This window comes from Ammospiza nelsoni, chromosome 19 (assembly GCF_027579445.1).
Source record: "Ammospiza nelsoni isolate bAmmNel1 chromosome 19, bAmmNel1.pri, whole genome shotgun sequence".
Classification (NCBI taxonomy): Eukaryota; Metazoa; Chordata; class Aves; order Passeriformes; family Passerellidae; genus Ammospiza; species Ammospiza nelsoni.
In genome coordinates, this window is record NC_080651.1 from 6,949,415 (window position 1) to 6,975,790 (window position 26,376).

The 26,376-nt window shown below is 45.3% G+C and overlaps 1 protein-coding gene across 1 annotated transcript in view; it reads right to left on the minus strand.

Moving 5' to 3' along the window:
• Positions 1–5,531: 5,531 nt before the first annotated feature.
• Positions 5,532–26,376, minus strand: part of SEC14L1 (SEC14 like lipid binding 1) — a 44,671-nt gene continuing 23,826 nt past the window's right edge. The window contains exons 3-16 of the mRNA XM_059485582.1: positions 24,728–24,877; positions 23,811–23,942; positions 21,234–21,362; positions 20,751–20,985; positions 19,971–20,080; positions 19,084–19,273; positions 16,026–16,114; positions 14,417–14,487; positions 12,738–12,909; positions 12,282–12,416; positions 10,555–10,689; positions 9,832–10,083; positions 8,685–8,863; positions 5,532–8,218 (exon numbers count right to left, since the gene is read on the minus strand). Of these exons, the coding sequence (XP_059341565.1) occupies positions 8,113–8,218; positions 8,685–8,863; positions 9,832–10,083; positions 10,555–10,689; positions 12,282–12,416; positions 12,738–12,909; positions 14,417–14,487; positions 16,026–16,114; positions 19,084–19,273; positions 19,971–20,080; positions 20,751–20,985; positions 21,234–21,362; positions 23,811–23,942; positions 24,728–24,877 (2,085 nt within the window). The 3' untranslated portion in view covers positions 5,532–8,112. The remainder of the gene's footprint in view (positions 8,219–8,684; positions 8,864–9,831; positions 10,084–10,554; positions 10,690–12,281; positions 12,417–12,737; positions 12,910–14,416; positions 14,488–16,025; positions 16,115–19,083; positions 19,274–19,970; positions 20,081–20,750; positions 20,986–21,233; positions 21,363–23,810; positions 23,943–24,727; positions 24,878–26,376) is intronic.

A 26,376-nucleotide genomic window follows, 5' to 3' on the forward strand; every position in this document is an offset into this window, starting at 1 on the left:
CTGTGAGGGGATGTGGCTTTGGGCTGATGCCAATGCCAAGTGTGGGCACAGCCTGGCCTGGGCACCTCGTCCTGGGCAGCCTCACCCCTGGGGCCAGGCAGGGGCTGCACACTCAGTGTGAGCTGGCAGAGCTCTGCTGGCACAAACTGGGATGGCAGGAGGTCTGGGAGCTGCTGTGGAGCATCCATCAGTGCCTGGGGAGGGATTTCAGGGAATCCTGCATCCACTGCAGCCCTCCCTGCACACAGACGGGCTCTGCAGCTCTGCTGGGATGTGGCCAGAGCAGCTGGGGCTCTGTGGACCCTCCAGGCTGCAGGGAATGGCAGAAACTCCAAGCAGGGATATTGTATTGCTGGGAATGTCCTGACGAAGGCAAGAATGATGAATCTGACTCCATGTTCTCAGAAGGCTAATTTATTATTTTATGATACTATATTATATTAAACAACGCTATACTAACTATACTAAATAATACAGAAAGGACATTTACAGAAGGCTAAAAAGATAATAATGAAAACTCGTGACTCTTTCCACAGTCTCAACACAGCTTGGCCCCACTTGGCCAAAGAGTGAAAACAACTCACAGCAGAATCCAGTGAAACAATCACCTGTGGGTAAACAATCTCCAAACACAATCCAAGTAATCAGAATATACTATCCTATACTGAAGAATACAGAAAAGATACTTTTATAAGTATAAATATATACTATATATTTTTAGTATAAGATATACTAAAAAGATAATAATGAAAACTCGTGACTCTTTCCAGAGTCCCGACACAGCTTGGCCCTGATTGGCCAAAGAGTGAAAACAACTCACAGCAGAATCCAATGGAACAATCACCTGTGGGTGAACAATCTCCAAACACATTCCACATGAGCACAGCACAGGAGAAGCAAATGAGATGAGAATTGTTTTCCTTTTCTCTGAGGCTTCACAGCTTCCCAGGAGAGACATCCTGGGCTAAGGGATTTTTCAGGGAATGTGAGTGCCACAGAGGGATGCCCTGCCCTGCCCTGCCCATTGCTCCCCAGGCTGGAAAAGCCCCTGGGAGCTGGCAGTGCCAGTGCCAGCCATGGAGACAGCAGCAGGTCCTGCCCTCCCTGCTCTGCCACACACATTTTGGACCTGAGGGTCCTCCCTCCCCTTTGCTGCTGTGTCAGCACCTCCAGGAAGAGGCAGGATGTTACTGCAATAAATATTATTATAATAAATATCTATGCAAAGGCAAAAATGCTTGAGAAAAATTTTGTTTTGCTGAACAAAGGCTTCCACAAAAGAGCTTCAAGGCTCTTTGTTTGGGAGAACTTGCATTTTCAGTTTCAATCTTTTTCACTGGCTTGCTCTTCTTCTCATCTCACTGTCCCTGGTGAAATCCTGCTGATAATTAAAATTCAATGTTTGGATACAGCTCACTGCAGCTTGTGGGCCAATCCATACTGGAGCCAAGAAATTAGCAGGATATTTTTGCACTTCTACAGCATTTCTCCCAGCAGATCCTCAAGGGTTTCTCCAGTGGTGATTAAGTTTCTCAGGACTCTTGGGAGATGGTGACTGCTTAGGAAGGTTCTCAGCAGTGGGAGGGCAAACCCACAGCCAGGATGGTGCCTGGAGGTGAATGGAGCATCCTCTGGGATATGCAGGGCACAGGGACAGGGGCTGGGAGTGGCAGCTGCTCCATGAATGATGGGCTGTCCTTGCTGGGGGTGATGCCTCAGGTTTTGGCTTTTCTATTTTTCACATTCTGTGCTGCTTCAGTGTGTGGGTCTGGGTTCACATAAGGGGATGTGAGCTCTGTGCACAGAGCAGGGAGACAAAACAATTCCTGCTCCAGCTGGGCACCAAGGACAAATGATCCAAATCTCAGCCCAAGAGCACAAACACCGTGGGCTGGAGAGAGAAAAACAAGGATGGGACTGCATGGGCTAAAGCTGGAATGGGACAATGAACTGCAAGATGCAAATGGAGCAGAACTGATCACAGTGAGAGACCCTGTGAGTAGTTGTGCATTTTGGGACCATTTTGGTTCATGTTGGGTGCAGCCCTGGCTGGGCTCTTGTGCTGCCCAAGGTGGATCCATGGAGGAGATGCTTTTCATAAATCCCTGCTTTATTCTTTAGCTCTGTCCAGCCTCTGCTCTAGGTCAGCCTGCACAAGGCATCAGGGGCAGAGGTGTCACACAGGGGTCCCCTGCCCCATTTGCGGCTCCCAGTATTGACCAGTGCTCCAGCCCCAGCTCCAAAGTGAGTGCATTGAAAGTGTATTGATGACAAATGATTTGGATAATTTAGGGATATATGGTTTGATTATTTGGTAAAAAAAATAAAAAATGTCAAGATAAAAAAAAAATGAATGCGTAAAATGGAATTGAAATATAAGTTCCTAGGAAATGGTAAGATAATTAATATGTCTGGCAACCATTACATTATCTGTTGTAGCAGGAGGGACAGTGTAGCAGGGACAGTGTCCCCACAGCAGCAGGGACTGTGGGAACAGTGGGGACAGTGTCCCTCCCTTCTAGCAGGGACAGTGTCTCCTGTGGCAATAGAGAGAGTGGGGACTGTCCCTGCTTTGTAGCAGGAAGTGTCTCTGGTGGCAGGAGGGACAGCAGGGACAGCAGGGACAGTGGGACATGGGGACAGCAGGGACAACAGGGACAGTGTCCCCGGTGGCATTAGGGACAGTGGGGACAGCAGGGACAGTGTCCCGGGTGGCAGAAGGAACAGCAGGGACAGTGTCCCCAGTGGCATTAGGGACAGTGGGACAGTGGGACAGCAGGGACAGAGTCCCCCTGGCAGCAGGGACAGTGGGGACAGCAGTGACACTGGGGACAGCAGGGACAGCAGAGACAGTGTCCCCGGTGGCATTAGGGACAGCAGGGACAGCAGGCACAATGTCCCCGGTGGCATTAGGGACAGCAGGGACAGAGTCCTCCCGGCAGTGCGGGTGCCCGGGGCCGTGCGCGGGCTGCTGGCACCATCTAGTGGGGTTGGTGCGGGGACAGCCCCGTGTCCCTGCGCTGTCCCTGGGCACCAGCCCGGCCCCAATTCCCCCTGGGGGTCTGCCCCAGCCCATCCCACACACCGGGCTTGGCTGGGTGGGTTCGTGCCCGCTGTCCCCCGTGGGTGCCCCACGGTACCAGGGGTGCCCCACGGTGGGTTTGGGGGCACAGGGCAGAGCTGGGTCCCCCCTGGACGGGCTCAGCATGGCCTGGCCTCATCCTGTTCACCCTCCCCACGGGGTCTGAGGGGTCACTGGGGACACTGGGCTGTGGGGTGACATCTGGGTGAGCCACTGACCCCACACAGAGGATCCAGACCCTGATCCTGGGCTGGGCCGTGGATCTTCTGTGGGGGAGTCACCCAGGGTCCCGCTGCACTTGCCCTTCAACACCCAGCTGGACGTTTCCTGCACAAAATGCCTTTAGGAGAAGTGGGAGTGTGCAAACCAGGGGCTGGGGCTGCCCTACACCTTTTTAGTTGCAGGCTGTGTGACATTAACTCTTTTCCCTTTTTTTTCTTCCCCTGTTCCTCTTTCTCTTCTTCCTCTCCTTCATTTCCCCTTTTCTTTGCCAACATTTCAAAGCACAGTTCCCAGGTGTGGGGCAGTGCTGGGGTCACAGCAAACCCCAAGCCCCACCTGAGGGATGTTGGGGTTCAGGGCTCTCCTCAGGCTCCCCATCCCAGCAGAACTGCCCTGCTAAGGTCATCCATGGCACAAGGAAAGGCTCCATCAGCACCAAGAAAAGCTTGAGATTTATTTCTTTGTGGGTTGGTTAAATAAAGAAGAGGGTTGGGGGAGGCCCAGCTCTGTCTCTCTGGTTTCCCTCCTGTGCACAGAGGAAAAGCCCCAAATCCAGGGTCCCTTCCTTGCTCCCCTTGGCCTGTGGCTGCTAGGGGACCAAGGCTGATGGCACAAAGTGGGAGGAGATCAGCAGGGCTCACAGGGAAGGGAATAAAACCAGCTGCAAAACCCCAACCTTAAATTCCTCAGCATAACTCCTAGTTTCTACTGTCTCATATTGTCCTAATCCAAATTATCCATATTTTTATTACTCTAATTATATTACCATTTTTATAACCATTTTATTACTATTAAAGTTTTAAAATTTTAAAACCAAGCGATTGGCATTTTTCACAGAGAGCAGCTATCCCTGGGGGCCCGGGTGTTGCTGTTTGGGCAGGCCGGGACACACTGGGGACATGTTCACACACGGGGACATGTTCTGGTGACTTCTTCGAGCTGGGTTTGATGAGCTCCAGGTTGGCCTCAAACACACCCAAGATAGCCCAGCTACCCTTGGAGGCACAACAATCAGCGGGATGGCTTCTGTTGCAGTGTTGGAAACAAAAAGGTGTAACAAAAGGCAAAATAACAGAAAAACTGAGCTAGGTGCCAGACGTTCTTGCTCCTCCTAAATCACCTCACAAAATCGATTCGTTTCTTTGTTCGCTCCTTTTTCTAGTTCATTGCTTGGGCGGGACTTTTTGGCTTCTGTCCAATTAGCTGTCCTTAAGTTGTAGGTGAAGTCTCCTAAGTCTTACGAGGTGTCTTTTCACTTAATCAAGGAGAGAAGCTTCCAGACTTCTTTCCTTTTAAGGGGACAAAGGATAGTTTTGTCACTCCGTCAACAAGAGGCACATTCCTACAGGGACACTTGGGAACGGCAGCTCAGGATCCTTCCCTGGGGATTTACAGCTCCATGGCAAACCAAGGGTGCAGATGGAGACACCTAAAGAACAGGGAGCCCTCAGCTTTATGGGGCAGGGGATGCTGATGGGAAAAAAAGAAGAGGTGATTTTTCTTTCAGTTTTGCTTTGTCTCATAAAAGTCCATAATAGAATGAAAAAAAAAAAAAATCTCTAACCACACACTTCAGACTGACCCCTCTCCCAGAGGAGCTGTTTGATGCAGCCCTGGCCTGCACCGTTCTCACCTGCCCAGGTCAAGCCAGGGCTGAGGCTCAGGATTATTCAGTTGCCATTTCAGAGAGGGGCACTGGCCACAAAGGCAGCTCCCCCTCATCTCCAGCTGACCAGCAAAGCCACCTCCTCACACAGCACCTTCTCAAGGGCTGCTGCACTCAGCAAACCCTTGAGCAGCTGAGAGCTGGTCCATTCCCATTGCTGGCATGGAAATATTGACCACATGCTGAAGCCTTTAGTAGGTCAGGCAGCCATCTGGTCTTGCTGACAGACCTCCATGACCATGGTCAAAGATTCTCGTTTAGAGAAACTTCACAGCTTGGATCAAATTTGAAAGACCAACCATAAACCTGCTGTAGCCTCTGCTCCAGCTCCAGGAATTAGAAAACCCAGTTTGATGTTTATTGGCTCATTTTTCTGAAATAGCTGAAGCTTATTCTACTTCTGCTAATTAAAAACCATAATTTCCTGAGTGTGACTGTCTGGGCCTCCTGCCTGAGGTGGCAGGGGTGGGGGCAGCCAAGGAGCCCCTCCTTCATCCAGCACTGGCAGACCTGAATGCAGCAGCTTTGCAGCAGATGAATGAAATAATGACACTTCACTCCTTTTTAATTTTTTTCCAAACAGTTAACATTTATTGATAACAATAAAAAAATCTTTTAAAGACTATCTGTATTTTATTACCAAGAATGAGGTATTATGTATACAAAACATTTACAGAATTTGATATGCAGTTCATGAGGAGGGACAGGGAAGTGAAGGACACTGGTAACAGGAAAGGTGCCAACAGAAGAGTCACTGGCTGAGAGAAGGAAGAGCAGTATCACACAAAGAAAGACCAGGGTATGGGAAATTTAGTTAGACTGCAGTGATCAAGTCATATTGCCACAGCACTTTGCTTACAGGAAGATTAACTATTGTTTTTCTGGAATTTTATCTCCCTGGTTGTTTGTGCTGCAATGTGCTTTGAGCTCTAAATGATGTGTTAAGATCAAAAGCAGGAAAAACCCAAAGTGCCACTTTTGAGCCAGCTCAAGTGAAAAACAAAAATATAGCTCTTCAGACTTGAAAAGGGACTGCAACTCAAAAAGGTCTACAAAGGCAGACACCTGGACAAGATGTGGAGTGTTGAATGGAGCAGATTCTTTAGAGTTGTCAGCAAAATCGCCATCTGAGAGAGAGAGAGAGAGAGAAAGGGACCATCTTCAGCCCTTACAGCCTGGTGAATGGTAGAGTGAGTGTCATGAGTGTCAGCAGGAGAACCTCACTGTGCTCCAGCTGCTCTCCCTGTGCTATCAAACCTGGCTCCTGGGGTCAGGAATTTGGGCAGAGGTCCTGGGAGCAGCCCTGGAGCCACAGCCTGTGCAAGTGGCTGGGAGCTGTGTGACACCAAAGCAGTGACCTGAGTCCCTAAGTAACAGCCAAACCTCCACCTTCAGCTTCTGAGTCCTAAAAGAGCTCCAGAACAGATCCACTTGGTTCAGTTTAAGGAGGTTGGTCTCTGAGCACCTCTGTTACTAAAATACCTGTCAGCTCTGGTGCCACAGCCAGAACGGGGCTGCAGCAGAGCTGCTCCTGTCAGGGGTCTGTCACCTGCCTCTCCAGAGCTCTGCAGGCATAAAAAAGCTTCACACTGAGTTCAGGACCAGCATCCCTCAGGCAGGGATCCAGAATCTCTAGTGAGTTCTGCTTTCCAAGTGCAACACCTCCTGAAGCTCCTCCACCCCTTACCCAAGCCAGACCCTATCCCATTTTCCAGATGGGACTGCAGCCAGCACAGAAGCTCCTTGTGCCTGCAGGGACATTTTGGCTCTAGCAAGGGTAAGGAAAGATCAAGAAGGGTCTAACTGTGCAAATCCTGCTGCATTTGAGACCAAAATCTTCTCTGCTCCACTGCCAGGTGTGGTCTGTGTCTGACAGTTCAGTGTTTGGGGCCTTTTGCTGTGCATAGAGAGAGGGCTGGAGAAGGAAGAACAACTGAACAGAGTTCAGCAAGGGTCCAGCTTGGGCCTGGAACAGGGACAGAATCCCAAATGGCAGAATCCCAAATCCCTGGCCAACAGGGACAGAATCCCAAATGGCAGATCACCTCTGGCAGTGGCAGTAGTGAAAATGGTGGAGAAAATCCTTAAATATTTTCTCCTGTATCACTCAGAGGGAAGATCCCTGTGCTCCCTGCTCACAGCAAGGCTGACCAGAACTGAGGTGCTCTATTTCTGCCAGGCACTGGGAAAGACAGGAGGTCTCAGGGAGGGAGAAGTGCTCAGGAAGGATGGAAGCCACACCTCCTTCAGACTGCTTTGAGCAGCAAGCTGAAGCTCTGCATAAATTCCTGACAAGAAGAAAACCTCAGTAAAATCCATTTGCTTGGAATGCACTAAGGAAGCAGAGTGAAGCTCCAGCACAGGGCTGGGAAAAGAAGCTCAGAGCAGCTCTGGATGAGCCCAGAGTGACACAGTGAGGGAGAGCCTGCTCTCCACCTCTCTCTCCACTGTGCTCCATGCACAAATCCAAGCAAAGAACAAATTGCTTTAACCCAGCAAGACCCAGAGCTCAAATTCCCCAGAAATGTGCTCATACAAAAAGTATATTCAGTGTTACAGCCTGGCCACAGCTCTGTGGGCATGCTTTGAAAAAAATGGACTCACAAAGTCAAGTATCCAGCAACTGCTGTTCTTTGTCTTGGACATCATTAGTGGCAACAGGAGAACAGTTTGCAGCACTGGAATATCACAGGGGATCTCTCAGGATGGAAAGAAATGTCCTGACAGGAGACTTGCAGTTGATCTCTAATGCACTACGGAGCATTTTTGGTAGGGTTTTTCTTTTTCCCTTTTTAACATCTACACAGTTAAAAAAAGAAATCATCCTTAACTGATGCACTGGTTGTTTTTCCTTTTCAGTAAGAGCCCTTGTGTTCAGAGTTAGGATTTGTGCAAGCACACTTGCAAAAATATTTATGGCTGATTTAGGAAAAAGGGTTAAAGTTAAGAGACAAGCTGTTGGATCTAACAAAGATCAAAACCACTAAGTGTAAAATTCAAACAGCTACTTTACTATCTAGAAAAGGCTTTTTGGGGTAGGGATTTTTTTGCACAATTGCCAGTTGAATATGCTGTATTGCAGTCAGCTGCCACGGGCGAGGGTCCAGCCATCACATCCCTTTGCTTTTCAGCTGTTGTGGCACTACCTGGAAATCATGGAGCTGGAATGGGACTGGCTAGAGGAGGTGGTGGCAGCACTGAGCTGGGAGAATCCACTGTGGCTCGATTCAAGGCTGGTCATAGATCCCCTGCAGGAGGGAAAAAAGAAGAAAGCAGTTTAAAGCTTCAGAACACACAAAGATTTTGATTTCTGCTCTGTATCTATACTATGTTTGCACACTGAATAAAAAGCAAGTAACAGCTTTGGTGCAGATACTCAAAAGCTTTTCTGCCTCACCACATAAAGCAATGAGGACACTGCACTTCTTTCAAAAACCAGATGCTGTTCAAAGAGACAGAGATTTCATTTCAGTCAAATTTATCCACTGGCAGAAAATGAAATTCAACAACTGGAATTTGAATTGCACTTCCTTCTACAGGACAAGCTGCCAAGCCCAACAAAGTCTCAAAGCAGAGCCAAATGACCAGTGATATTGCCACCAGACAACTAATTAATCCCTTTTATAAATTACTTGCCATCAGTGCAACTTTTTAAATACAATTTACTTGTATTTAAGTGAAGTTTTGACATTGGCTGCCCTTGGCCAGACATACCTGAAATCTTCAGATCCTATCACTTCTGTATAGTACATGACTTTACATTTGTGAGAGGACACCTGTAGAGATGCCAGCACATCATCCACACGAGGCAGGTTGGTTGTAGCACAGGCAGGCATGCTGTGGAATTTCCACTGTAAAATGTAGAAGCCAGGCCACCTGGTCACATGGGAGCCCTGCAAGCAGACACAACAAAAATCAAAAATTAACTCGGTTAACAGAGATTTGTAGGCTTGACTTTGCTTTTCTAAGCTTAGAAAAAGTGCCTACATGCCCAGAATTTTTGCCCAATGCTAATACTGGCAGTGCTGGAAGACTCCCCCCACACAACATCCTTATCAAATCTGGGATGGAACACCAGCAGTTCTACAGTGTCAAGGGGTTAGGATTTAATATGCTAAAAGGACAAGTTCTGCTTTAAAACAATATCAATTTTTCAATTTATTTTCATTCACAGCTGTCCTTTGAGACTGTGAAAAGAGCAGTCAAGGCTTCTGCCTCACAGTTTAAGAGGTCACTGCCCATATTTCCAGTTTAACATTTCCATCTTGGTGACTTAAGGAGCTGCTTTTTCAGAGGCTCGTTTGTCTCATTTCAAATCAACAGGAACAGCAGTGGCAGTGTGGGACTGTAAAAATGCTGCATGTTATATCAAACCTGGAATTAAAGGACAGGTTGCAAATGGCATAAAAAATCCTTCAGGAGCTTTGGCCATCAGGAGCTCTTACACTGCCCCTGAGAGGGCAAACACACAGAAGCTCAGCCTTGATTTCCAGCGTTCTCTCATCACTGAGGGCAGGCACTGTGATATTCCTCAAACACAGAATATTTGCTTCAGGAAATAACTGTCAGAATTACAGCCCAAAGCATGTTTTGTTACTTTCTGGCTGTGCATTTTAGGTGTTCCTCCACATGTTCCTTACTGATCCATCTCAGTCCTTAGCAGACCTGATGCAACTTCCCCTCCCAGCAGATCCCACATAAATCCCATCCCTGCTCCCTGCAGCACCCAGCCTGGAACAGCAGCTAAATGCTGGCCAAAAGCAAGCCCAGCACTGAGTCACCAGCACTCAGTCATCAGTGCTGTGAGTAAGAACAGGCAGTTTGGGCTCCATCTGCCCCCACAGGGCTCTGCCTGCCTCACCTGCACACTCTCCCCTTCTTTGCAGATCAGGGGAGACTCCACCATGCTGTAGTCACGCCCCAGCTGCCAGACTTTGTCTATCAACTGGACGTTGTTCCCACCAGGAGATGTAATGCTGTGAGCTCCCAGAGAGTCCTTTTTGGGAGGCTGTGGGGCTCTTTTGGAATGGAAGATGTTAAAAACAATGTCGCCCTTGCACACGTCAAAATCCCACGTGATCACCGACGAGGCGTCCACGATCTGGATGAGAACCTGAGGCAGGAAGGGCACATTAGACAACAGCAATTTGCTCTCTAAAAACAAACTCCTACAGGAAAAAAATACAAAGAACAGAGCTTTTTTGTTGCTGGGCATAGTTTCTACTCTTAAAAGGGCTTTTTAATAATCAAAAAAAGACATTGCAGATACACATTCTCCCCTGATGGGGGTGCCTATTCTTCTTACTTTCAGAAGCTTTCAAGCAGCTTCTGAGAAGTTTGTTTGCTTTGCTTAGAAGAATATGGCTTTGAATAGAATGAAAACCAGTGATAGTCTCTAAATGGCAACAAAATAACAGGAGGAACAATCACAAACTTCAGCTATTAAAGCATCACCATGCACCAGCTCCAGAAGGTGGAAGCACAGGAGCTAAATAAACAAGCAATAAAACATTCCCAGGCCAAGAGACAGCTCAGAGCAGAGGGCTGAGATGAAAATGAAAGCAAAGGGCAGCTGGAGCTGTACCTCATGGGGAGCTCCTTTGAAGACACTTGCAGACTGGTAGATTGTTTCAGTCCAAAGCTTGATGTCTTCATTTTCCAACTCTTCTGCTGTCCGGTAGAGGGACTTGGGAACCAGCCCACCCTCTGGCACTTCACACTAAAAAAAAAAAAAAAAAAAGAAAAAATCATTAAAAATTATCTCCTGTGACCATCCCATCATGTTCTCTGCCTTCCAGCTTCAGAAACAAACATTCAGCAATATTCTGGAAAAGGGAACAGTCTGAAAGTAATTTTACAGCTTGTACATGATATATTGGTAATTCTTTATCAAATTATCTGGGTGAGGTAGAACTGCACACCAGGGGAACAGATCTTGTCATACACAACAGCCAGCACCCAGAAAGGGACTGTGCAAAGGCTGTAATTATCATTTATACCACCTTACACTGAAGAAAGATGGGAGGCACTTCAGAATCCTGAGGGAAGTGGCAACAGTGACTAAGTCTAAAAAACAGAGCTACAGTAACCTGAAAGAACAGTGGTAGCTAAATTTAAGGATGGATAGTGGGCAGATACAAAAAGTTTCCAAGCAGGTAAAAATATACTGCAGCCAGGAAAATTAACAGTTTTGAAGTTACAGCTGTCTGACAGCTCAGAACTGGAAGTGGTTACACAACTTCCCTAAGCAAATTTCTGTTTTAAGGAGCCTGTAGCAATGAAGTTGACAGGAGGTTCCACAGAAGTGTCTGGGGAAGTAGAAATGTTTGGTAATTGAATTACAACAGAGAACTGAAAAGATCTCAGAGAAGTCATTTTTGTTCAAATACTCAGAAATAAAGAAGAAGGGAGAGACTGCCTGTACTAGCAGGAAGTATTGTAGCAATTTGCTTTCTGGTAACATTCACTTTTGCTTACATAAACCGTGGATTTTGCCAGTTTTGAGCTCCAAATTAGATAACACTGAAAGCTACTGCTGCAACAAAAACCAGCCCACTGGAGATAAACATATGCTCCACTCCAACACATCCAACTGTACTTCATTATCATTTCAGACTCTATTGGAACTGACACAGCTGAATTTTCAAGAATGGTACAGAAATTAATTTAGAGAGTGTACAGGGGCTGAGAACACACCCAACCAGTGTTGTCAAAAGCATTACATGTGAAACAAACCTTACATTATCAGTGAGATGTTAAATGCCAGATCCAACTGATACCCAAGGTCCAGGCAGGAAACAGCAGCATTGTCACATGCCTGAGAAATTACAGTATCCTGCAGTAAAACCACTTTTCTGGTTTGCTGGGGGTAACTGCACACTCTGTGTGGAGAGACTGGGCTGTTTGCTGAGCCCTCCTAGCAGATGTGCCTCATGTTCCTTGGGCTCCTTATGGGATCAGATTTTTAGGTGACACAGACTCTCTGGATCAGCTGGTGGTGACAGCTCTTGCTCTGAGCTCTGCTACCATGTTTGCCTGAACTTTCCAGGGAACAGAGTGTGGCTTTTAGCTGTGCTTGGCTGTTTTGATAAGGTATTTGATCAAGATACTCATCCAAGAGAAGCACTGTACTGTTCTTTTTAAATGGGATCCAGAAAACAGCACTGAGCCTGGAATCCTACACCATAACCCCCACCTCTAAACTGCACCAACAATCATTCTGTATTTAAAGACTTCTTTGCTTAGAGGAAAAATAATAATTAAAAAAAAAAACACAAATAAGTTGCTATATGCAATAGTTTATATTCATACCATGCACTCTCCACCGAGGAAATCAGGGATAATTTCTTTATCTATGTAATCCAGCAGTCCTCCAGGACCCTGGTAGTCATTTCCAGCATAAATAAGGAATTTCTTTCTGGTGTTGTCATCAATGAATGGACTAACCTACAAAGAAAGAAAAACAGAACAGATCAGGCCCTCATATTTTTCTCAAGTCAATTTACATTGTTTCCAAGTCAATTTTGAAGGAATCAGTTTTGATCACACTGAGCATTACCATCCTGGTTATGCAAAGTCCCCAGCACAAACAAGCCAAATTAACCAACTGTGTAATCAGCTTCTTAGGTGATGGTTTTTAATCCACTCCAGGAATTATATATAAAGGACATGTTTCCAAATGGGAACATTTGCTGCACATGCAGCCCGATCTCTGAAGTGCTTTTACAAACTCAGGGAGCTGAGGAACACCTTGGATTACACACATACCAGTGTCCAGAGAACTGGGAATACTCGAGGTGCTCTTAGGATAAGCAGACGACCCAAGGTCTCAGGGTAATTGGCTTCAACCACCTCAATGATTCTCAGAAGGGCCTTGACACCAGGTCTCCATAAATGCCTCATGTTCAAACCTTCCAGATCTACCAGGCAGGTCCAAGAGCTGAATTTGAGAGAGATAAAAAGAAAAATCTCAATAACATCAAAATTCTCCTTGCTTATGCAAGTGCCCAACACACTGAAATGTGGGGACCCTGTGCATGTTTTGCTTTATTCTGTTTTACCTCCTTTGTGCTGCCTGTAGGCACTGGAGTTTAAGGGGTGTGCAGTGATCACTCTGCACACTCTCCTACAGACATTTTAGATTCCAGATAAAAGTTCAGTTCATATAAAGCCAAAAAAGGATCCTGTCAACAGTCAGCCCAGAGATTAAACCATTGCTTTTACTGAGAGATCATTTAAGTGGCCACAATGCTGCTCTGAAGCAATTTGACATTCTCAGAGCAGATTTTCTACTGCACAACAGTGCCAATACATGTCAAAGCTAATTCTGTTGTCAGATCTCAGGGAAGGAAGCTTTTTCTATAGGAAGAGATATGTTCTTAATACTAACCACTGAGCTGCAGCATGTGTTTCAGTTTCTTTCCAAGTTCAGGTCTTGCCCTGGGCAGGAATTCAAGATTTACAGCTGTGCTGCACCAGCCAGCAGACATTACATTATGCATAAGGCTCCTATGAAACACCAAACCCTTCTTTGTTTCACTTTAAATGTTTAATACACAGCCCTTTAGGATTATGGCTACAAATGAAGATGCAGGAGGCAGCACCATTCAGCTGTTAAACACGTGGGAGCTCTCCCTTGGATCTGAGCTCCCTTGGGGAGCTGGGGCAGCAAGGTCTGTGACAAGGAAATGATAAGCAGGCACACCCCACACCCTGGACCTTGCAGATTAGGAGAAGGAAACTGGAGAGAGTTCAAGAAACGTGGCATCTCTTCAGGGCTGGTCCTGCCTTCATTCCATGCCCTTAAATCCATTTTGCAGTTACCACTTTCACAACTGACCCCTACAATGACTTCAAGATGGGCTAGAAAACCACTTTTGACTGAACTTCACATGAAGTCAGGCCAAAACCTGGAAAACTAGATCCCAGGTTTTACAGGAGCCTCATGACCTCACCTTGGATCAACAGCTGAGTAGCCACACATAATAAATGGAGAATGCAAAGCAGAACTGTGTACTGAGCCTTGGAGTCATGGATGAACAAGTGACATGGAAGCCACACCTTAAACTACTGGAACTGTTACTCATGACACCATCATGGCCTGATTTTCTGGCAGCCTGCACCAATGCCCAGTGCCTGGAAAATCTCCCCCACAGAACAGACAGGTTTGGGAGTTAGGCTGCACTGCTGTGCAGTAGAAGGGAGCAGAAGAGAAACAGCCGCAACAGAACCATGATGAGCACAAGGCCAAGGCTGCTGGGCAGGTGATGTGTGTCCCTCAGGCTGCCCCAGGCACATTCCCTCCAGCCCCACTAATTGGGGAGGCTCTTAATTAACCATATGATTGTACCTGCATATGAGACACAGCCTACCCTCTGCTTGTTCCACTGCCTGACATTCCCCCCACATCCCAGGAAAGCAGCTCCTTCCCACAGAGCAGACTTTACCTTATTGGCCTGCCAAATACTTTTGTATTCTCCTCACATCTCCTCAGCCCTTCTTCATTTATTGAAAGAACCTGCACAAAAAAGAGTGGGGTTTAGAAAAGACAGTCTCAAATTCAGTAGGATAAGGAAAATATGTTTATATCCAAAGATTAATTGAAACTACAAGATCAAACCAGCATAAACTTGCCCCCCTGCCAAAGAATTCATTAAAATCACTACAAATACCCTTAATTGTTCAGAAATTAAAGCCCCTTTTGAAATCACAGAAAGTAACCTTGAAACAACTAGGGCAAGCAAACAAAAGTTAGTGTCTGCTTGGAAACGCTACTAGGAGAGAAAACTAAAACCCACTCCCTGTTTTTAATAGTCACTATGGCTACTCCTGTCATTACTAGGAGTCAAAAAAAGTCAGTGCAAACCTGGAATTCTGCCAGCTGTCTGCTTGGAAGCTGAGCAGAACCACAGTAACAGTCTGAGTGATGAAGAAGGCAGAAGTACAGGCAAGCACTTTATCTTTAAAAATAAATTATTCTTATCCCTGGAGTACAGACTGGACAAATTGCTGAGTGTGGCATTTTCCCTTCTGTACAAGAGCAGAGACTGCAGTCTGAAACCCTGCACAAGTGCAGAACAATCTGTGCAAATCCCCATCAGTAACCACAGGAGCTGCCATGAACTCCACCTTTCCATCAGCCTGCAGAACACATCAGGAACAGTTACCAGGGGCTTTCAGAGGTATTCCAACCAAACACTGATGGAAATGTTACCCATAACACTGTCATGGCCTGATTTTTTGGCAGCCTGCACCAATGCCCAGTGCCTGGAAAATCTACCCCACAAATAGATTTGGGAGTTGGGCTGCACTGCTCTGCAGCAGAAGGGAGCAGAAGAGAAACAGCCCCAAGAGAAGCATTATGAGAACACCTGGGGTGTGAAAAATGTGTATTTTATGATTGGCTTTTCACAAATATTGAAATGAATATTATATGTGTTGTGTTAGAAAGTAATGCTGGTTTATTCCCTTAAGGAGTGTGTTAAATATAAGTTTTAGATTATAACAAAATGTTAAAATAGAAACTATGCTATGTGGGATACCTTTTTTCTAAAGAAAGGACTGACACTGAGATAGCAGCCACAGGACACCTGAATCTTTCAGAGAAAGAGAATTTATTGCTCCATTATCAGGAGAAACGAACTTCTGAACTTCTTCCTGCCTTGCTTGGGCAGGATGATGCCATCAGGATTAAGAGGAAGAAGCTGACACTGACCAGAGAGAATCCTGTATTTGAATGGAATTTATGCATCATGTATGAGGTGTATGAATATGCAACAGGTTATTGTTTTTAAGGGTTAATCCTTTGTTAACGTGGGTCCTTTTTCGGGCTTATTTTGCCCAGAAAAAGGTACCCAGACATCCATAACTCTTTGTTTCTATTGTCTCATATTGTCCTAATCCAAATTGTCCAGATTATTATTACTCTAATTGTATTACTATTTTTCTAACCATTTTATTACTATTAAACATTTAAAATTTTCCACCCAAGCCATTGGCATTGTTCACATGGGGTTTCTGGCTGCAATCCTGTGCTGTTGCTTTGGGAACACTCACGTAGCGCAGCAGGGCCTCCTCCCCCAGCGCTCGCACCAGGCCCTTGGTGTCCATCTGGCCCAGCCTCAGCACGTACAGAGGGCGCCCGTCTGCACAGAGACACAAAAAACACAGCAGGAGACATTTGAGAGAGCTCTTCTAAAAAATTCAGACAGAAACAAACCATAACAGTTAAACCTCCCCTGTAGGAGGAAGAATCAAGAGCAGCCGGCAACATAAACATCACTCAGTGCAGCCACACCAACAGATTATCTGTAAATGAGCTACAAAATGATCATATCCTGATTGAGAAATAGCTCCCTGACCTTCATGGAAAGTTCAAAGGACTTGGAGTGCATCAGTTCACTCCAGACCTTGGTATACACAATTAATGACACAGACTATTCTTAGCTTCCAGGACAGCTCAGGTACACCAATGAACTGAAGCTTTCCTGCGACTGCAGAGGTGCGAGGAAGGCTCCAAGGCTTTTATCACATGTGATTTTTTAACTCTCCAGTGCTCTGGAGAAATAGCCATCCTGATATCTGGGAATCAAAGAAACCAAGGGTTAACCCAGAGCCTGCCCTCTGCAGACCCTGCTGGATGGAGCCACACTCAGCTCTGCCCCTGCACGCTGTGCAGAACTGGCACACAGCCCTGCTAATGCAGGTTAGCCTGGTGAGAACAGACTCTGCTTCTGCTGGACCTTCTGCATTAGAGCCCTGCCCATCCACAGTCAGCCTGACACTGGCAGCATACTCAGGCATCAAGGTGAATTACTGTGTTGGCTGAAATTGATAATCAAAGTTTGCTTTTTTGGCTCTTAGTTGTAGAAAACAGCTCCCAGCCTCCCTCTAAAGTTGTGATGCACTTGTTAGGCTTTTCTTCATCTATTTTAATACACAGGCTAAACAATCACCATCTTATAAAAGGGAATATGTTAGCATACAACATAAAAAGAAGAAAAAGAGGAAGCTTTCTACATAAAAATCTCCCTCAAGTCTTGTTGTCTGTGCAGCTTCACTTCCCTCCAACAGCTGCAAGAGAGGTTATCAAATTACCTTTGGGACACAAGGGGAGAAACTGCAAAAAACATACTATTAAGAAAACCAACAAACAACCAAAACTGCAGAGTCAAGGCCAGTTATTTACTTGACAAAGACACTGCCCCCATGAAAGTTCACAGTGTTTTATGTTTTATCAGGTGGACTAAAAGAAAATGTTGTTTTAACATGGGCACACACTTATCTTGGAATGTACTGTTTAGCTTTTGAAACACTAAACAAAAACTGCTATTAAGCTTCATGGCAGGTCTCCCTCCCTCCCTCCCAGACAGAGATTTCTCCAAACCCAAACCAACAGCTCAGTAACCCTGGTCCATCCAAATGACACATGAAGGAGACTCTCAGCTGACAGTGCTCTGTTATCACTGTACAATTTATATTCCATTAGAGATTTGTGGCTTTAAAAAGACATTAGATTGAAGCATTCCTGTCAAAATAAGAGCCATTCAGATGTACACAAATCTGTGCTAATTGCAAGCCAAAATAATAACTTCTTTCTTTAGCACTGATAGTTCATTCTAAACAACATGCTTCATTATCACTGCTGCCCTTGCTGTAGCCCTAAAAGTCACACAGCATTCAGCCAGCTTAAGTTTGGCACATTTAATATATGTAGGAGGAAAGGAGCAATACTAGAAAAGAGAGTTTAAAAAAAGAACCTACCACTGTAAAGTTTTAAATTATAGAGAACTGCTCAGTTCTGAAATGGTGTTTCCATTATTGACAAAGCCATGCTTTACTTGTGGGCATGCTGCAAGAGAGATCAAAGGAACTGCAGGGGAAGGGAGGGGGCATGAAGTTCACCACAAGACTGCAGAACTTCTCAGAAGAACATTAAACAAGGCTTTGATGCATTCTGCACCTTTCTGCTCACTGGCAGGACCCAGTTGTGTGCCATTGACAGAGGAAGTCTTTGCAAAGCACAGACAAGGAACGGGCTGAAAGGAAGAACTTATTAACAGGTCTTTTTCCCTACAATCTTTACAAGCACATTCTCATTTTCCATTTTCTCAGTTTGAGGTCTGTCAAACCCAGAGCAGCAGGGAAGAGCCATTCAAACTCTGTGATTAAATTTCTGCTGTGTCCTCCCTGTCTCCTGGCCACCACTGCTGACAGCATCCTGCCCTGTTTCACATGCTGCTTGGAAAAGGAAGAGCTGAGCAGAAACAATGGTGCCTGGTGGGAAAAGACTCAATCAGAGCCCAGATCGCTCACAGTAAGAGATCATTTCCTTATCTGAAGAGCCCAGCTTGCCTCAAGGCACAAATTCCAACGTGTTTCATTTCTATGTATGTATTAGCAACGAGATCGGTGCACGATAAAACAGAGGGACAGGGGAGTGTGGCAGGCTGTGGCTCACAGCACAAAGGGAATTCAGCCAAAGCTGCTTCTCTTCTTAAACAAACCCGCTCTAGTTGATGTTTTTGCAACATTCCACTTCTCATCATTAAGCTGATTGTAATATCAAATAAATATTCATTTATGCCATCAGCAGACTTATTCAACATCAGAAATAAATTGATTACGAAGATATACTTATTTACAAACACCTTTTAATCACTGAAAGAGCACACTCAGCATTTGCCTAACACCCTTCTAAGTATCTCAGAGCACTAGAGAAGTGCAATTAATCACTTTTTTTAAGCTCCTGGCAAAGCATAAGTATGTCAGTATTAGTCAGAAAGACTCTGTTCCAGGGCTCTGCCTCCAGCCCCTTAGGGCTGACAAGGCACCAGAACAGGCTGCCCAAAGAAGCTGTGGATGCCCCTGAAACGTTCAAGGCCAGGTTGGACAGGGCTCTGAGCAACCTGGTCTAGTGGAAGGTGCCCCTGTCCATGGAGTGAGATGGAGCAAGATTATTTTAAATTCCCTTTCAACTCAAAACATTCTATCAATTTAAATGTCTCTAGAAGTTCTAACCGGCCACCTCTAGTTAACAGAGGGACAGCAACTATCACCTTTGATTCAAAATGCAAAAAGGTTGTTCAATACATGTTTTGTACTGAAACCATACCTTTGTCATGGTGATGCCAGCCTCCTGCATAGTAATCCTGGAGCACCTGGGGAGGATTCCAGGTGTCCAGAATATAATCCACCTGGTGCTGCTTACGCCACGTCAGTGACTGGCAAAGGATCTCTCTTGCTTTGTCAATGTTGAAGTCCCTGGCACGCAAGAATCTTAAAATGTGCTCATCCTTGGGGATCTATGAACAAAACCAAACCAAATTTTGTATTCAAGGTATGAAACAAGAACAGAAAGCCAAACAATAGAAGCTGAAAAATACGCAGCCCTGCACCGATGCATGAGGATGGTGTGTAACACTGGGAGTCAGTCAAGAAAATCAGCCTTTGTTTGAAACAAAATCATGAGCCCTGTCAGGCACTGCAGCTACCTTCATAAGGGATATAAAAATTTCATGAACTCTAATGTAATCATTTCCACCTGCATGACCATACCAAGCCAGTCCAATTTAAATAAATCAGGACAGAACACACACTGTGTTTTATTGTTAAGTTAGAGGAAGCTGAGACACACATGCAAATCACAAGGCACTGTAAAAACCCCAGCCTTGCTATCAGTGCTCTACTCCTACCAATCAGTATTTAAGACTATGATGTTTGGCCAAAACAAACAAATATAAAAATAAGGTCATTGCAGATACCAGGAAGACTTATAAAACTGATGTTATTCCCCTGTGGCAGTTTAACTGACAGTCTGAGAGTTTTTCAAGCGAATTATTGAAGCACCACAGCTCCAAAGTCAGCTGGACAGTCACAATGAACTCCTATTTAGGTTTTGATTATGGAGAGCCACTTAGCAGAAAGGGGGTGTGGCAGGGCATTTCCTCAGGCTCAGTTTGTGTGTGACTCTCTGAGCCAGGGGACACCCCAGGAGCTCACCTTGCCTTTGTGTGTCTCCTGCAGCCACTGCCGCAGGCGGATGAGGCAGCTCTCCTGCATGGGGGTCAGGTCCCCCAGGTACCTCTTGATGTAGTCTGCATCCAGCTTATCTGAAAAGAGATTACAGGTGATCAGAGAGATCCTGACCTGACCAAGCACCACGTGGTCTGATTTGCTGCTGTCTCAAAGTGGCTGCTGTGTTGGGCACAGTCAGAACTGAATAAGGTTCCTTTGAATCAATGAAAAGATGAGTAAGGCAACAAACACAGTCATCCTCAACAAGAATATAAAATTCTCCTTCTGCAGCTAAGGAAGGAGCAAAAGCAGGCATTTGTTAAAAGCATTTTGCCAGTCTACTCAGATTCATCAATTCACAGCACCACTGGGGTTGCTGCTTCTAGAAATACTTAGAGAAGTTTTGATCTCCCAGTGCAAGAATTCTCCCATATTCCCAGAAGACTATCTAGGGAAGTTTCAGCTGTTTCCTCCCAATCCTTCCTATAATTACACCCATCTCTGAATTTCAGGATAAGAGCAGAATGCTCATTTGCAACCCAAAGAAGAAGAGTTTTTCTGCTCACACCTGACCTCTACTCACAAGCTCAGCCTGTAACAGCTGCCTGAGCCCTGCCACGTGTCACTGCTGGGTGAGCCCACCCTTGAACACTGCATGTCCCCAACTCAGGAGCAATGTGGAGCTCCTCAGCTGCCCAGAAGTGCCCAGTGCTGAGGGCCTCTCCAGCCCAAAGCTTCCCAGTAGAACACATCAGACCCCCATACCATCAGGTGTTCCTGCAGTGGGCTCCGAGGGGCTGCTGGAGGTGTTGAGGATCTCCTTGCTGCTCAAGCCCTCCTTTGTGGCAGACTCTGGGATATTAATGGCAGGTGACACTGGTCTCCTTGGGTGAGATGTGCTGCTCTCTGATTTACATGCAACAGGAGGAGTCCAGCGAGGGACAAAGGTTATTCCTTCTTCTTCCAGCTGCTTCAGGTAGTACTCTATTATTTCTTTTCCCTTCAAAAAAGAAAATTTACTTCAGCTGCTGAAAAACCCACACATTTAGACACAGAAAGGACTGGGATGAAAATTAAGTGATCAGATCTCTGAAGATTTCACTTGGAACAGCCCTACACAGACACAGTGCCCCAGGCCCTTAGCACAGCAGCCCAGGTTTCTGAGCAGGGCAGCCTGTTACTTAGCAGCAGCCTCATTGTCTTCTGGGAACTTGGAGCCAGGCACATCCTTCCCAACTGCAGGCTCACCTTTTTAATATTGCTGGTGTATTGCTTCATGGCAATCTTTTCCACTGTGCTTTCAAAACCAAAAAAAGATTTGATATCCAGACTTGCTGACTGTTCAAAACAGGTCCAATCTTCATTGTCAGGATGAACCTGCAAGTCAGAAGATCATACAGCTCAGTTATCCATTGAGGGTTGTTTTCTCCTTTTCTCCCTCACCATATTTGAAATGTTTCTTGTTTTACAGGGTCACACAGTCAAAAACATTCAAGTGGAATTTGCTTCCCTTGCTTCACAGTTGGGAAGAGGCAACACCAAAGGACAAAAAGCTGAGAAGCTTTTGGTCCCACAGCCATTTTCTTTTGGTCTAAACAAGAAAGTGAAGGGTGGAGAAACACAAGTGCACCAGCCAAGAGCCAGAGGAGTGCACATTTCTACAGTCCCTCAGTCCAGATAAGGGCTGGGACTGCAGGGTGTGTGTGGAACAGGGTAAAAGCCTCCACAGGGAGCTCTGCTGTGGCTGACAGCCCAGGGCCAGCTCAGCCAGGCTGAGTCCTGCAGCAAGAGCAGGGGCAGCACTCCCAACATTTTCAAGACAGCCAAAACACTGTTCCCACACTGACCTAGGAGGTATTTCAGCATTCTGTAGAATGAAAACTGGTTTAGTTTGCTCTCCCATGATAATGCCACAGACAGAAGTGCACACTCCTCACTCAGCTGACACCTTCCCTCTTAGCTTATCTCCTGCTTTACTGACATGATCCTGAAACAGACTTTTAGTTGCACTCAATTTTAGAGGGCATTTCCAACCTAAACAATTCTATGACTGATACTGTTACAGAAAAGTTGTTCTTTAAACTCTCTTCAGCTGAAATAGATTTGCTCAAGCAATTTCTAGGCTGGACTCTGAATTTTTCATTACAAAAACATCACAAAAGGCTGGATTTCTGAGCATGTAACTGGCCTGATGCCTTAGGGTTCCCTTCCCCCTCAAAACATGCTAAATTTGGCTAAGAACAGAATCAACACTTTATGAGGAGACAACTGCAGAAAAAAACCCTTTTACCTTCATTTTCTGTTTCTGCATTAGGGAATGGGAGGTACAGGAATAGCTTGCACAGCCTCAGTAAGTACAACTCATAATAACACCATTTAAGAATCTTCCTGTATTTTCATAAATTCAATTATAAGTTACCTTGAATAAAAATGAACTTTAAGAAACAATTTATTCTTCCATTAAAAACCTGCTTTTGTATTTACCTAATTTCTCAATTGAGTAGAGCAAATGGGCATAAAGAAGTGCTGTATTTTGTACATATTTACCACATGCACTTTTCTGTACAGCATTTCCCCTGTTTAAACAGAGCTTTCACATAAAAAACTGCAGGTAAGTGAAAGAGTATTCTTAAATTTACCCTGGAAGTTACGGTAGAAATAATTATAAAAATATTAGATAATAGTGTTAAGTGGATTTGGCACCAAGTGATCTTTTAACCACAGGTTAAACACAACAGAAAATGTTATGACCTAGAAAAAGTGCTACAACACAGATAAATCAGTCACATTTGTTAGCTCTGATCTGACCTTTAACATCAATTTGAAATTCTACTGCTCCAGCACATGTTGTAAGTGCCCATGAGGGTGGGCTGAGCCATTCAGAAATAAACCATGAGCAGGGCAGAGCAGCAGGCCTGCCACCAGACTCCTCTGCATCAACATTTGCACTGAAGACCAAGAACAATGAAAAAAGGTAGGTTAAAACACAGAGCTGACTCAGTGAACTCCTGTCTGAGCTGAGCAGAAGGCAAATCAGCTGAACTTTCCTCTGGCAGTTCTGTCAGGGTGTCACAGCCTCACCAAGTCCCACACTGCTGCTACAAAGCACAGATTTGCCTAAACAGGGCTGTCAAACACAGCAAATTGTGTTGTGTTCTGCTCTCTGAGAAGCTGCTCAAGCAAGAGGGTGCCAAACATGTCTCAGTTTTTGAAGTAAGTATATTACATTTAACACTAACAATTATCACTCAGGGCAGTGTGTTGGTGCTGGATTAAGCTCTTTTCTGACCCAGAGATTAAGTAACTGAGAGGTGTTTTAAAAACTTTTATTCTATTTTCAGACTCATGTGAAGGGTGAGAAAATACAAATGTTATAATTCACACCATCACAATCAGAAGCCAACTCTTTTCTAATTACAATACACTACAAGCATTTCTTGGCCTATCAGCTTTTGCCACATGATGTTGTAAATGCTTTACAGCCAATCTAAAATTACCCTTTGTGAGTCCTACTACAATGCATCTTTCATAGTTCTATTTCTCCACAGTATCAGTCTTTCTTGCAAGGCCACCTTTTGAAACTTGTTTCTAGTTCCATTTCTCTCTCAACAATGTCTGTCTTATTCCATGGCATTTCTAAGTCAGCATTTCTTATCTCAAGGTTTGCACACAGACGTGTACATTCTCTACAAATTCATTTCAAATAACATGTTGGTTATTTTTTCTTGCAAGGCAAAAGCCAGGAAAAACCCAAGCTCTGAATCCTGAGATCTGAACAGTGCCTTGGCTCATCTGCATCCCCAGCAAGGGCCTGGTGTTACTCACTGTGTAGGAGCAGTGCTCGTTGATGATGACTCTGTTGGAGAAGGTTTCATTGTAGGCTTCTATGTGCAGAGTTCTTTCTCTCCTGTTCAGAGAATTCTTCTGGACAAAGTAGACATAGTCCACTCCTGCAATCTGGGGAAGAGGCACAGATTCTGGTAAGGCACATGTCTTAGGTTGGACCTTGGAGATTGGGGTGTTCTTCTCCTCTCTGTCAGAGCTGGGGCAGTTCTCTGCTGTCCTTTGGGCAGTTTTTCCTTTCTCTCCCCCACAGCCAACCCTCCCTCCAGGAGATCTCTGCTCTCCATGGCCACTGAGTGTCCCTGCAGGGCTGATCCAATCCCAGCATCCCATGGGGAGATGCTCCGCCCAGGGGAGGAGCCAAGCATTCCTACCTGGATCCAATCTGAGCCTGGCACAGCACAGCAGCCTTTGCCCCCTGCATTGCCAGAGGAGCAGCTTTCTGCTGCCCTGCGTGGCCAGAGGGAGCCCAGGCCCATCTGCAGCAGCCCTGGAGCTGCAGAGGAAAACTCCCCCCTTGTGCAGGATCCCTGCTGCAGCAGAGCCACAGCTGGCACTGCAGGAGGGCTGAGCCCCCATGGGATGGGGCTGGGACACCCCCTGACACACAGGGGGTCACAGCTCCTATTCTCAGTTAGTTTTTTTTTTTTTTGTTTGTACTATTACATTTGTATTTTTAGTTTTTCTGGTACAGAACTGTTATTCCTATTCCCATATCTTTGCCTGAGAGCCCCTTAATTTCAAATTATAATAATTCAGAGGGAGAGGGTTTATATTTTCCATTTCAAGGGCGGTTCCTGCCTTCCCTTAGCAGACACCTGTCTGTAAAACCAAGCCAGCACAGCATTCAGGTGAAGGGACATCCAGAAGCACAAAGCAGGCCCTTCAGAGCTCCTCACCTTTTTCAGCAGCCGTGGTGCATCGATGTCCAGCTTGCAGCGCCGCTCGATCACGTGGATGGCCTCATCCTCACTCTTGTACTCGTTTACTGTGTCACTGGCTACAAACATGGGGATCAGAGGGCACGTAGGAAACCTCCTTTCATATGCCTGTCACGATGGAAAGAGAACAAACAATCATCACCATTAATTCCTGAGGGTGTGCACAGCTCCTCCAGCATTTGGAGGCTCAGTGCCCTTCAGAGCTTCCGTGGAACCTTCCTGAACCCACATGACAGCTGAAAGGGTCACAGTGCATTCCAAACCATCCAGTTATTAATATGTTCCTTGCCAGTAAGCAGTTTTTAAACCACACAAAATAACCCATTCCTCCCCTCCCTCTGGAAAGGAAGTTATTCATTCTGTACCATGACAACCCCCTTGATAACAGGAAAATCAGACCCTCCAGTCTTAAAATACCACAAGACAAAACAATTATGTCTTGCATTAAAAAAACCCACTTACTAATTACCGGTGTTTCACCAAGCTGTCTAGAGGGATTTCATACAGCTCCCCAAGGTCTAATAAAAACATTTCAAAAGCTATTTCTTAAGCTAATGGAGCTCTCAAGTTCCCTGGGCACAGAGTGTTCCTAATGATTTCACTGCAGTTTATCAGTTCCCAGTTTTGTCCAACAACAGTCAGTCTAATACAATGAGCTCATTTCACACTTGTGAAAATGTAAAACTTCTTGTAATAATGCAGAGCTAGCAACAGCTTTGATTTTGGTTAAAAACCACAGTAATGTAAATATCTTCATCCCTTAAATACTTGACACAGAGAGAAGATGATATTATATCAGACAGGAGAGTTAAGGATTTGGGATCAGTAAAACAAATAAGAGGAAAATGGGCGTTATCCCCACTGGTAAACTTGTTGAATTTTGATTTTAAAACCACTGTGGCTGGAGAATACAAGAGAGCTCTTATTTTTTTCTTTTTCTTTCACACTCTCTGATGTATCTCTGCTTCTCTTTGGCTTTTTTTTTCTCCTCATGGGGTACCAGTGAAGCAACTAATTCTTTAGCTTGCTTTCCCTTCATTTTTGCTACTGTCAGAATCTCATTGGCTTTGATGAAGAGGTAGGATTTTGCAAGATGCCCCAATGCAGAAGAAAGCTTAGATAAAGTAAATCTGAGAGAGCATCATGAAACAAATCTTTAAAAGAGGTAAATATCCACTCTGTCCTTTTAGATGATTTCAACTACTCTGACAACAGCTGGGCTGCAGCACCAAGAGGGAGAGGGTGGGGAACAAAACAAGCAGCAGCTGCACAAAGTATGCAATGGTGGGGCTGGAACAGAAAAGATCTCTTAATTCTCCCTTTAGAACAATTAAAATACTTCAGTTTATTACCAGTGTTCAAACCTAGTTTGAAGGCAGTGTTTCTATGGTGACAGTGGTGTAAGGCACTAAAACAGCATCAGCTTTTTTCCCCTTTGTGCATATTTTTAAACCATTTTTGCGGCATGACTGTCCCAAGTTCATAAAGCTGCTGTGTAAGGCAGAGAAGTGGAGCCAGGGAAGGGGTCACACACAGTCCCTGCTCCAAGCCCATCTGTGCACAGCTGCTGGGCCTGACTGAAGGACAGCAATCATTCCTGGGCTCAG